At 46.6% G+C, this 13,386-nt stretch overlaps 1 protein-coding gene across 2 annotated transcripts in view; it reads right to left on the bottom strand.

Moving 5' to 3' along the window:
* The window catches only part of LOC106591800 (centrosomal protein of 89 kDa-like), a 97,900-nt gene extending 85,402 nt beyond the window's left edge, over nt 1–12,498 (bottom strand). The window contains exons 1-6 of one of the 2 annotated variants that reach the window (XM_045689779.1): nt 12,213–12,498; nt 9,717–9,823; nt 8,316–8,471; nt 7,526–7,730; nt 6,700–6,772; nt 2,924–2,958 (exon numbers count right to left, since the gene is read on the bottom strand). In XM_045689779.1, coding sequence (XP_045545735.1) covers nt 2,924–2,958; nt 6,700–6,772; nt 7,526–7,730; nt 8,316–8,471; nt 9,717–9,823; nt 12,213–12,254 — 618 coding nt within the window. In that variant the 5' untranslated portion in view covers nt 12,255–12,498. The remainder of the gene's footprint in view (nt 1–2,923; nt 2,959–6,699; nt 6,773–7,525; nt 7,731–8,315; nt 8,472–9,716; nt 9,824–12,212) is intronic. The other variant, XM_045689778.1, reaches the window with a different exon arrangement.
* Between the last annotated feature and the right edge of the window lie 888 nt (nt 12,499–13,386).

The following is a 13,386-nucleotide window of genomic DNA, read 5'->3' as shown; positions in this document are numbered from 1 at the left end:
CCTACGAGACAATCTAAATAACTTCTATGCTCGCGTCGAAGCAAGCAACACTGAAGCATGCATGAGAGTACCAGCTGTTCCGGACGACTGTGTGATCACGCTCTCTGAACTTTAAACAGGTCAACATTCACAAGGCCACAGGGCCAGACAGATTACCAGGACATGTACTCCGTGCATGCACTGACCAAATGGCAAGTGTCTTCACTGACATTTTCAACCTCTCCCTATCCGAGTCTGTAATACCAACATGTTTTAAGCAGACCACCACAGTGCCTGTGCCCAAGAACACTAAGGTAACCTGCCTAAATGACTACAGACCCGTAGCACTCACGTCTGTAGCCATGAAGTTCTTTGAAAGGTTGGTCATGGCTCACATCAACACCATCATCCCAGAAACCCTACACCCACTCCAATTTGCATACCGCCCCAACAGATCCACAGACGACACAATCTCTATTGCACTCAACACTGCCGTTTCCCAGAGTGGCGCAGCGGTCTAAGGCACTGTGGCGTCACTACAGATTCCGGTTTGATCCCGGGCTGTGTCGCAGCCTGCCGCGACTGGGAGACCCATGAGGCGGCGCACAATTGGCCTAGCGTCGTCCGGGTTAGGGGAGGGTTTGGCCGGCCGGGATGTCCTTGTCCAATCAGTCGCATGCAAGATGACTTCGGTCGCCAGGTGTACGGTGTTTCCTACGACACATTGATGCGGCTGGCTTCCACGGCTGGCTTGACTCGGTACCGGTACCCCCTGTATATAGCCTCCACATTGACTCTGTACCGGTACCCCCTGTATATAGCCTCCACATTGACTCTGTACCGGTACCCCCTGTATATAGCCTCCACATTGACTCTGTACCGGTACCCCCTGTATATAGCCTCCACATTGACTCTGTACTGGTACCCCCTGTATATAGCCTCCACATTGACTCTGTACCGTAATACCCTGTATATAGCCTCCACATTGACTCTGTACCGTAATACCCTGTATATAGCCTCATTATTTGTTATTTCATTTTTGCTTTTATTTTTTACTTTAGAAAAATCAACATTGTTGGTTAAGAACTTGTCAGTCAGCATTTCACTGTATTCGACGCATGTGACAAATAAAATCACTTGATAGTTGTGTTGGATAAATAAGAGACATAATGACTAACAAAAACACACACAGGCCATTTTAAATCCGCTATATTATGTAAATTAACCTATAGACCAATAAGCATGACGGTCAAATGTATTCTTACATTGACTGGTACTACCATCAATGAATAAACATCATTATTTTGCAATGGAATTTTTTTCCCCTCCTGCTTTTTCTGGAGGGGGAGGCAATTTCTTGCTAATGGAAACCCTGGTGTGTGTGTGTGTGTGTGTGTGTGTGTGTGTGTGTGTGTGTGTGTGTGTGTGTAGGTCAGAGAGAGAATGAGAGCGAGTACAGAGAGCAGTATCCAAATTGTTCAACCCTATCTCTGGTCAAAAGTAGTGCACTATATATAGGGTCCCATAGGGCTCTGGTCTAAAGTAGTGCACTATATATAGGGAATAGGGTGCCATAGGGCTCTGGTCTAAAGTAGTGCACTATATAGGGAATAGGGTGCCATAGGGCTCTGGTCTAAAGTAGTGCACTATATAGGGAATAGGGTTCCATAGGGCTCTGGTCTAAAGTAGTGCACTATATAGGGAATAGGGTGCCATAGGGCTCTGGTCTAAAGTAGTGCACTATATAGGGAATAGGGTGCCATAGGGCTCTGGTCTAAAGTAGTGCACTATATAGGGAATAGGGTGCCATAGGGCTCTGGTCTAAAGTAGTGCACTATATAGGGAATAGGGTGCCATAGGGCTCTGGTCTAAAGTAGTGCACTATATAGGGAATAGGGTCCTATAGGGCTCTGGTCTAAAGTAGTGCACTATATAGGGAATAGCATGCCATCTGGGACGCAAATCTAATTTCACCATCAGTCAGACTGTTAGCAAACATGAAAAGGCTATTAAAAACCTCCCCTGTCCAGACACCGCAGCAGGAGACGAAGAGAGGGAGGGAAGGAGAGAGAGAGGCAGAGAGGCAGAGAGAGAAAGAGAGGCAGAGAGAGGCCGAGAGGCAGAGAGAGAAAGAGAGGCAGAGAGAGAAAGAGAGGCAGAGAGGCAGAGAGAGAAAGAAAGGCAGAGAGAGAAAGAGGCAGAGAGAGGCAGGGAGAGAAAGAGAGAGGCAGAGAGAGAAAGAGAGGCAGAGAGAGAAAGAGAGAGAGAAAGAGAGGCAGAGAGTGAAAGAGAGAGGCAGAGAAAGAAGACAAGGAATCAAACCCTATGACTCTACTCCTTTTGCTCAGTGTTTCTGGGTCCATTGTCCTTCAGTGTCTCAGGGGGACATGACATATTATACCCAGACAGTTAGTCTCCCTCAGACAAATGGACTGACTGACTCAGAGGACTCCTCCCAAATGGACCCATAGTCCCTACATAGGGAACTACACTTTTGACCAGGCCTCACAAAGGGCTCCAGTCTAAAGTAGTGTACTATATAGGGAACAGGGTGCCATAGGGCTCTGGTCTAAAGTAGTGCACTAAATATAGGGAATAGGGTGCCATAGGGCTCTGGTCTAAAGTAGTGTACTATATAGGGAACAGGGTGTCATAGGGCTCTGGTCTAAAGTAGTGCACTATATAGGGAATAGGGTGCCATAGGGCTCTGGTCTAAAGTAGTGCACTATATATAGGGAATAGGGTGCCATAGGGTTCTGGTCTAAAGTAGTGCACTATATAGGGAATCGGGTGCCATAGGGCTCTGGTCTAAAGTAGTGCACTATATAGGGAATAGGATGCCATAGAGCTCTGGTCTAAAGTAGTGCACTATATAGGGAATGATTTGGGATGCACCACAATCTCAAGGGAAAAAATGACAGCAGAAAGATAAAGAGCGTGTTACCTTCTGAACTGGTGACCGTTGAATCTCAGCTTCCTCTGGAATACAGAGCTTTATTAATTATGGGAAACATCTGTTGAATCTCAGCTTCCTCTGGAATACAGAGCTTTATTAATTATGGGAAACATCTGTTGAATCTCAGCTTCCTCTGGAATACAGAGCTGTATTTTTAACCTTTATTTAACTAGGCAAGTCAGTTCAGAACAAATTCTTATTTATAACGACGGCCTACCAAAAGGCCTCCTGCGGGGACGGGGGCTGGGATTAAAAATATAGGACAAAAACACACATCATGACAAGAGAGACACCACAACATAAAGAGAGACCTAAGACAACAACACAACATGGCAGCAGCACAACATGGCAGCAACACAGCATGGCAGCAGCACAGCATGGCAGCAACACAGTATGGCAGCAACACAGCATGGCAGCAGCACAGCAAGGCAACAGCACAACATGGCAGCAGCACAACATGGCAGCAACACAGTATGGCACTAACACAGCATGGCAGCAACACAGCATGGCAGCAACACAGCATGGCAGCAACACAGCATGGCAGCAACACAGCATGGCAGCAACACAGCATGGCAACAGCACAACATGGCAGCAGCACAACATGGCAGCAGCACAACATGGCAGCACCACTACATGGCAGCAGCACAACATGGCAGCAACACAACATGGCAGCAACACAACATGGCAGGAACACAGCATGGCAGCAACACAACATGGAGCAACAAAACATGGGAGCAACAAAACATGGCAGCAACAAAACATGGCAGCAACACAACATGGCAGCAACACAGCATGGCAGCAACACAGCATGGCAACAGCACAACATGGCAGCAGCACAACATGGCAGCAGCACAACATGGCAGCACCACTACATGGCAGCAGCACAACATGGCAGCAACACAACATGGCAGCAACACAACATGGCAGGAACACAGCATGGCAGCAACACAACATGGAGCAACAAAACATGGGAGCAACAAAACATGGCAGCAACACAACATGGCAGCAACACAACATGGCAGCAGCACAACATGGCAGCAGCACAACATGGCAGCAGCACAACATGGCAGCAGCACAACATGGCAGCACCACAACATGGCAGCAGCACAACATGGCAGCAGCACAACATGGCAGCAACACAGCATGGTAGCAGCACAACATGGCAGCAACACAGCATGGCAGCAACACAGCATGGCAGCAACACAGCATGGCAGCAACACAACATGGTAGCAGCACAACATGGCAGCAACACAACATGGCAGCAACACAGCATGGCAGCAACACAACATGGCAGAAACACAACATGGCAGCAACACAGCATGGCAGCATGGCAGTAACACAGCATGGTACAAACATCACTGGGTACAGACAACAGCACAAAGGGCAAGAAGGTAGAGACAACAATACATCATGTGAAGCAGCAACAACTGTCAGTAAGAGAGTCCATGACTGAGTCTGAATGAAGAGACTGGAGATACATGGCCATTAATGATTATGCATCCTGTTCCCTACATAGTGCACTATTACAGGGCTCTGGTCTAAAGTAGTGCACTACTATAGGGGCTCTGGTCTAAAGTAGTGGATTACTACAGGGCTCTGGTCTAAAGTAGTGCACTACTATAGGGCTCTGGTCTAAAGTAGTGCACTACTACAGGGTTCTGGTCTAAAGTAGTGCACTACTATAGGGCTCTGGTCTAAAGTAGTGCACTACTATAGGGCTCTGGTCTAAAGTAGGGCACTACTACAGGGCTCTGGTCTAAAGTAGTGCACTACTACAGGGCTCTGGTCTAAAGTAGTGCACTACTACAGGGCTCTGGTCTAAAGTAGTGCACTACTACAGGGCTCTGGTCTAAAGTAGTGCACTACTACAGGGCTCTGGTCTAAAGTAGTGCACTACGACAGGGCTCTGGTCTAAAGTAGTGCACTACGACAGGGCTCTGGTCTAAAGTAGTGCACTACTACAGGGCTCTGGTCTAAAGTAGTGCACTACTACAGGGCTCTGGTCTAAAGTAGTGCACTACTACAGGGCTCTGGTCTAAAGTAGTGCACTACTACAGGGCTCTGGTCTAAAGTAGTGCACTACCACAGGGCTCTGGTCTAAAGTAGTGCACTACTACAGGGCTCTGGTCTAAAGTAGTGCACTACTACAGGGCTCTGGTCTAAAGTAGTGCACTATATAGGGCTCTGGTCTAAAGTAGTGCACTACTACAGGGCTCTGGTCTAAAGTAGTGTACTATATAGGGCATAAGGAACCATTTGGGACAATAATGTGTTGACTCCATGAGTCAGATTACAGAATACTATCACAGACTAGATGTACTGTTGTGGCAGACAGAGAGGAAGGGAGACAGACAGGGAGACAGGCAGGCAGACAGGCAGGCAGGCAGGCAGGCAGGCAGGCAGCCAGGCAGAGAGACAGACAGGGAGGCAGAGAGACAGACAGGGAGGCAGACAGGCAGGCAGGCAGACAGGCAGGCAGGCAGGCAGGCAGGCAGGCAGGGAGACAGGAAGGCAGGCAGACAGGCAGGCAGGGAGACAGGCAGGGACACAGGCAGGCAGGCAGGCAGGCAGACAGGAAGGGAGGCAGGCAGGGAGACAGGCAAGCAGGCAGGCAGGGAGACAGGCAGGCAGGCACACAGGCAGGGAGACAGGCAGGGAGACAGGGAGGCAGACAGACAGGCAGGGAGACAGGGAGGCAGACAGACAGGGAGACAGACAAGGAGATAGGGAAGCAGACAGACAGGGACACAGACAGGGAGATAGGGAGACAGGCAGACAGGCAGGCAGACAGACAGGCAGGGAGACAGGCAGGCAGGCAGGCAGGGAGACAGGCAGGCAGGGAGACAGGCAGGGAGGCAGACAGGCAGGGAGACAGGCAGGCAGGGAGACAGGCAGGCAGACAGGCAGACAGGCAGGGAGACAGGCAGGGAGACAGGGAGGCAGACAGACAGGGAGACAGACAAGGAGATAGGGAGGCAGACAGACAGGGACACAGACAGGGAGATAGGGAGACAGACAGACAGGCAGACAGACAGACAGGCAGGCAGACAGACAGGCAGACAGGCAGGGAGACAGGGAGGCAGGCAGGCAGGCAGGGAGACAGGCAGGCAGGGAGACAGGCAGGGAGACAGGCAGGGAGACAGACAGGCAGGGAGACAGGCAGACAGACAGGCAGGCAGGGAGACAGAGAGGCAGGGAGGCAGACAGACAGACAGGCAGGGAGACAGGTAGGCAGGGACACAGGCAGGCAGGCAGACAGACAGGCAGGCAGACAGGCAGACAGGCAGGCAGACAGGCAGGCAGACAGGCAGGCAGGGAGGCAGACAGGCAGGGAGGCAGACAGGCAGGGAGATAGGGAGGCAGACAGACAGGGAGACAGACAGGGAGATAGGGAGACAGACAGGCAGACAGACAGGCAGGCAGGCAGATAGGGAGGCAGACAGACAGGGAGACAGGCAGGGAGGCAGACAGGCAGGGAGGCAGACAGGCAGGGAGCAGACAGGCAGGGAGGCAGACAGGCAGGGAGACAGGCAGGCAGGCAGGGAGACAGACAGACAGACAGGCAGGGAGGCAGACAGGCAGGGAGAAAGGCAGGCAGACAGGCAGGCAGACAGACAGGCAGACAGACAGGCAGGGAGACAGGGAGACAGGCAGGCATTCCGTGATTGGGGCTTGGTGACCTCCAGTGTCTGAGGCCATATAGTCTGAATAGTGAGTGCAGACAGTGTGTGTGTGTGTGTGTGTGTGCGTGTGTGTGTGTCTACCTGGAGGAAGAGGAGACACTATGTCGAAGGCGGAGTCATCAGTCTCCTCTTTTCCCTCTGACAGAACATCACTCTGTAAAAACAGAGACAAGGAATCACACACACACACACACACACACACACACACACACACACACACACACACACACACACACACACACACACAACCCATAAAGGGCTCCAGACTACCTCTTTTACAGGCTGGGTGTAGATGTCCATAACCCAAACCCCTTACTACCTGTTTCACAGGCTGGGTGTAGATGTCCATAACCCAAACCCCTTCCTACCTGTTTTACAGGCTGGGTGTAGATGTCCATAACCCAAACCCCTTACTACCTGTTTTACAGGCTGGGTGTAGATGTCCATAACCCAAACCCTTTACTACCTGTTTTACAGGCTGGGTGTAGATGTCCATAACCCAAACCCCTTACTACCTGTTTTACAGGCTGGGTGTAGATGTCCATAACCCAAACCCCTTCCTACCTGTTTTACAGGCTGGGTGTAGATGTCCATAACCCAAACCCCTTCCTACCTGTTTTACAGGCTGGGTGTAGATGTCCATAACCCAAACCCCTTCCTACCTGTTTTACAGGCTGGGTGTAGATGTCCATAACCCAAACCCCTTCCTACCTGTTTTACAGGCTGGGTGTAGATGTCCATAACCCAAACCCCTTACTACCTGTTTTACAGGCTGGGTGTAGATGTCCATAACCCAAACCCCTTACTACCTGTTTTACAGGCTGGGTGTAGATGTCCATAACCCAAACCCTTTACTACCTGTTTTACAGGCTGGGTGTAGATGTCCATAACCCAAACCCTTTCCTACCTGTTTCACAGGCCGAGCGTATACGTCATATCTGTCTCTGGTCGGACTTCTCCCCTGGCGATCCAGAGATTGGTAGACATGACCATCTTCATCTGACAGAACCGATCTCTCTACGTCCTCCTCTTCATCATCATCATCATGGTCTTCAGACAGCCCAGGGGAGGGTAAGCGAGGCCGGCCAGCCAAAGACTCTGGCCATCCGTCTCTAAATAAAGACATGAGAGAGAGATCACAGATCTATTCCTCTGGTATCACTGATTTACATTTCCAGCTTTGGTCACTGAGGGTAGACTACTGTAAGTGACCTACTACAGATGTAGGATCTTCATTTGATCATCATGTTGTTGCAGGAATTTCTTTGTTGTTGTGTATTCGAGGTTTAAAAAAGGTTGCTAATGTTTATAATTTTCCACTTTAAAAAAAAATGTTAGACGTGATTTGCCCTAATGAGAAATATATCAACCACTACAATCTATAATCCACATAATAAATTCACATTTCCTGTTGCTGCAGGATTATTTTCCTGCTGTGAAAAACTGGGTCAAATTAAGATACGCCATCTGTAGGTGGCACTGCAGGCTCTTTCTCAATTTATCTGTCCTCAACTCCTCCTCAAAACTCAAAACGTATTGGAGAAGAACGTCTGAGGACCTTGAACCTTCAACCTTCTCCTCCAACACGTTTAAACGAGACGCTAGGAGATAGGACGCAAGGAATCGCGGGAACAATCGATCGTCAGACTCAAGTGACGTTGACGGAATCCTGAGTGACACCAACAAGCAAGGCCTACCTGGTGTAGAGCGCTGTACTGGCGTAAGGCTGGAACGTGGCGTGTGTCTCCGATAGTGAGCGGTCACTCTCGGAGAAGGATCTGGGGCGTGCAGGAGGTAGGGCGATGGTCCGGCCGGTCAACGACGACGACAAGATGGCGGCTGCCAAGGCAGACCTGTAGTACGGACATTGAGCAAAAACAAGTTAAAGAGGAAGTGGAGGATACAGATTAAAAGTAGAAAACACATTGTCACTATGGATTAGGGTTTCATTAAAACACAGACGGAATGAGGTTACCTGTAATAACAGGTTTTAGCACAGACGGAATGAGGTTACCTGTAATAACAGGTTTTAGCACAGATGGAATGAGGTTACCTGTAATAACAGGTTTTAGTACAGATGGAATGAGGTTACCTGTAATAACAGGTTTTAGTACAGATGGAATGAGGTTACCTGTAATAACAGGTTTTTAGCACAGATGGAATGAGGTTACCTGTAATAACAGGTTTTAGTACAGATGGAATGAGGTTACCTGTAATAACAGGTTTTAGTACAGATGGAATGAGGTTACCTGTAATAACAGGTTTTAGTACAGATGGAATGAGGTTACCTGTAATAACAGGTTTTAGTACAGATGGAATGAGGTTACCTGTAATAACAAGTTTTAGCACAGATGGAATGAGGTTACCTGTAATAACAGGTTTTAGTACAGATGGAATGAGGTTACCTGTAATAACAGGTTTTAGTACAGATGGAATGAGGTTACCTGTAATAACAGGTTTTAGTACAGATGGAATGAGGTTACCTGTAATAACAGGTTTTAGGATAGATAAGTCAGAATTCAGATAGTCATTGATACTTACGTGTACAATAAGTCATCTGAGAGTCATGGCAACAAGGTGAGAAGGAAAAAGGATGACAGAAGAGGGTGGAAGGGAAGAGGAGACAAGGAACGAGGAGACAAGGAACGAGGAGACAAGGAACGAGAAGGGAAGAGGAGAGAAGGAAAGTGGAGAGAAGGAACAAGGAGGGAAGAGAAGGGAAGTGGAGATAAGGAACGAAGAGACAAGGAACGAGAAGGGAAGAGGAGACAAGGAACGAGGAGACAAGGAACGAGGAGACAAGGAACGAGGAGACAAGGAATGAGGAGACAAGGAACGAGAAGGGAAGAGGAGACAAGGAACGAGGAGATAAGGAACGAGGAGACAAGGAACGAGGAGACAAGGAACGAGGAGACAAGGAAAGAGGAGACAAGGAAAGAGGAGAGAAAGACGTCAGACAGAGTTGAGCGTGCATCCCAAATGACACCCTATATAACGCACTATCCTACGGGCCCTGGTGAAAATGTGTGCATTATAGAGGTAATAGGATGCCATTTGGGATGCGGGTCCGTTTGTTAGTGTATATTCCATATAGGTACCTGGGTCTCTCCGGAGAGGGGTACGGGCTGCGGGGGGGAGGGGTACGGGGTACAGCAGGCCTGGGGGCGATGGTGGCTGCAGGGATCAAGCCATGAGCTATGTGCTTCTAAATAAAAACAACCACGGGAAAGCTCGTTAGGGGAAACGTTCACGACAACACAGTGAAGGTGAGTTGATGAGGTGTGAGGAGAGATATCGATGTTACATGGAAGTTGATGATTGTGGAGTTGACGAAGACTATCTTTGAGCGAGTGGACGGAACCACATCATCACTTCCACACACACACACACACACACACACACACACACACACACACACACACACACACACACACACACACACACACACACACACACACACACCTAAAAAAAAAAGGCACTTCTAAACCACTTCATTCTAGACAATTGCTTTTCTGTTTGTCATACAGTGTTCAATGTAAAGGGGAGAGAGGGGTTAAGTGGAGCCATCTTTTACATACAGGATCACTCTGGAGAAACGCTCCCCATCCAACCTGACAGAGCTTGAGAGGATCTGCAGAGAAGAATGGGAGAAACTCCCCAAATACAGGTGTGACAAGTTTGTAGCGTCATACCCAAAGAAGACTTGAGGCTGTAATCTCTGCTTCAACAAAGTACTGAGTACAGGGTCTGAATACTTAAGTAAATGTGATATTTCAGCTTTTTTAATTCTTTTTTAAATATAAATTAGCAAACATTTCTAAAAACCTGTTTTTGAGTTGTCCTTATGGGGTAGTGTGTGTAGATTGATGAGGGGAAAAAAACTATTTAAATCAATTTTAGAATTAGGCTGTAACCTGAAAGAAATGTGGAAAAAGTCAAGGGGTCTGAATACTTTCCGAAAGGCACTGTAACCACTCCAGGACACCTGGACATTGAATAAGGTACTGACCTGTCTATACAACCACTCCAGGACCCCTGGACATTGAATAAGGTACTGGTACTGTATATACAACCACTCCAGGACCCCTGGACATTGAATAAGGTACTGACCTGTCTATACAACCACTCCAGGACCCCTGGACATTGAATAAGGTACTGACCTGTATATACAACCACTCCAGGACCCCTGGACATTGAATAAGGTACTGACCTGTATATACAACCACTCCAGGACCCCTGGACATTGACCTATATATACTTGCATTCTTGTGTTCTTTAACTCTCATCCTAGTTCTTGTGTGGTCTTTATTCTTACTTGTATTGTATTTTCTGTTATAATTATCTATTATTATTATTATTATCACTACATTGTTGGGAAAGAGCTCTCAAGGTAAGAATTCCACTGTTCTGTTTTACACCTGTTGTATCCTGTTCAAGTGGCGAATTAACTTTGAAACATTCATGCTGGGTTTAGAACCTCATATTGAAACATAGAGAGCCCGACTAACGTAAAGAACAAACTTAAAATGATCAACTTCTTTGGGTTTAGATACAAAGCATCATGAATCCTTTAAATAATACATTAATTTGACCTGGTGAAATCCGTTTGTGACTTATCTCTTCCTAAATAGCCTATTTGGTCAAATTATGAAATTTTGTGGATGGTTTCCCTAGAAACAAGGGTGGCTCAACTTAACCCACTCTCCCTATAGCTATTAAATACATTTGGTATATAAATATTATATCAAAAAAAGTTTAAAATGTCTAAATGTTTTTTTTTTTTTGACTAAATCTCAAGGATGAGAGACGTCAGCTCCCATCAATCATTAGCAGCTGGCTCAAATCAGTTCATCACTGAAGTAGCTCATTTAGCTTAGCTGAAGTAGCTCATTTAGCTTTAGCTGAAGTAGCTCATTTAGCTTTAGCTGAAGTAGCTCATTTAGCTTTAGCTGAAGTAGCTAATTTAGTTTAGCTGAAGTAGAATATTTATCTTAGCTGAAGTAGCTCATTTAGTTTTAGCTGAAGTAGCTCATTTAGCTTAGCTGAAGTAGCTCATTTAGCTTTAGCTGAAGTAGCTCATTTAGCTTTAGCTGAAGTAGCTCATTTAGCTTAGCTGAAGTAGCTCATTTAGCTAAGCTGAAGTAGCTCATTTAGCTTAGCAGCTGAAGTAACTCAATTAGCTTTAGCTGAAGTAGCTCATTTAGCTTAGCTGAAGTAGCTCATTTAGCTTAGCTGAAGTAGCTCATTTAGCTTTAGGTGAAGTAGCTCATTTAGCTTAGCTGAAGTAGCTCATTTAGCTAAGCTGAAGTAGCTCATTTAGCTTTAGCTGAAGTAGCTCATTTAGTTTAGCTGAAGTAGCTCATTTAGCTTAGCTGAAGTAGCTCATTTAGCTTAGCTGAAGTAGCTCATTTAGCTTAGCTGAAGTAGCTCATTTAGCTTAGCTGAAGTAACTAGCGACGTTAGCTAGAAAAAGCGCTAAATAAAGCCATTTCCACCAAGCAGAGAGGCATGTTGGTTAGCTAGCTAACCAGTCTAGTAAGAAGCATAGCTGTATTGAGAGTCCAAGAGTGAGGGGGTGAAAAAACTTGACTTACAAAGGCTTTCTTTTCACTTCTCCTGAAGCTAAATTTTGACATCCTGTCCTGATGTCGAATTTATGGTTGATTTGGTTGGAGGAAGACGTCTCTTGATGTTTGTTGTTTTTAGGCACTATAATAAAGAGTAGCTAACTAAGTAGATAAAAGACAACAACAAAAAACAGTTGTATTCACAGTCTTCTGCTTTCATCTGTTTTTCATATTCAACAAGCGTCAAGATATCTTTACAGAAGCCAGCTACCAGACTCGTATCCAGACGCTTTGCACCTCAGTACAACGGCTAATTTCATTGGTTTATAGTAAAATTAGTAGCCACTCACCGTGTAGCTTTAATCCTCTTAGCAACGCCACCATTTCTCAGTTTACACACACTGCACGTCTCATAACAGCAGATGGCGCTATCAGACCACGTTGGTTTGACCATACAGGGACATGAAATGTAAATTTTTACATTTTAGTCATTTAGCAGACGCTCTTATCCAGAGCGACTTACAGTAGTGAATGCATACATTTCATACAATTTTTTTTCGTACTGTAGATTCTCTCTCTCTCTCTCTCTCTCTCTCACACACACACACACATACACACACACACACACACACACACACACACACCCCCGCATGCACACACACTAGTGAAAAAAGTATTTAACTGGTCGAACCAGATTTGAATTATGTACAGAATGTCTAGCCTACTTTTTCATTTCATGCTTATTTCCTGTGATTTTCCTTCTGCAGACTGGAAAGGTCTTATAGCTACTGTAACGTTGGACTCATACACTACCAATTTCCCCTCATTCCTCTCTCTCTCTCTCACACACACACACACACACACACACACCACTCTGACATCAGCGCTGGCCTGCAGAAGCCTTCTCTCTTTAATAACTCAGCCAAACCATCCAACCCACAACATCAGAAAGTGGAATCTGGGAGTAATTTAAAACCCATTAGGTCTCCGCAGGCTCTGCAGTGCCCACCGTTCTCATGCTTCTAGTATTCCACAGAGGTGAGAAGGCATGGACATGTTTTAGCGCTTAGAACGTATATAATCTGGGTTTGAGGAAGGTAAACGGGCAGTGAATTACAGTAGTGAATAGGCCTATATGTAATACTATACGGGTATACTGTTAAATACATATGGATGATACAGCTTTGTTTTCTCCTCTCTT

The sequence above is a fragment of the Salmo salar genome, chromosome ssa11 (genome assembly GCF_905237065.1).
Source record: "Salmo salar chromosome ssa11, Ssal_v3.1, whole genome shotgun sequence".
NCBI lineage: Eukaryota > Metazoa > Chordata > Actinopteri > Salmoniformes > Salmonidae > Salmo > Salmo salar.
Note: the sequence above shows the minus strand (reverse complement) of the source record. Positions and strands in the feature narration are given on the sequence as shown.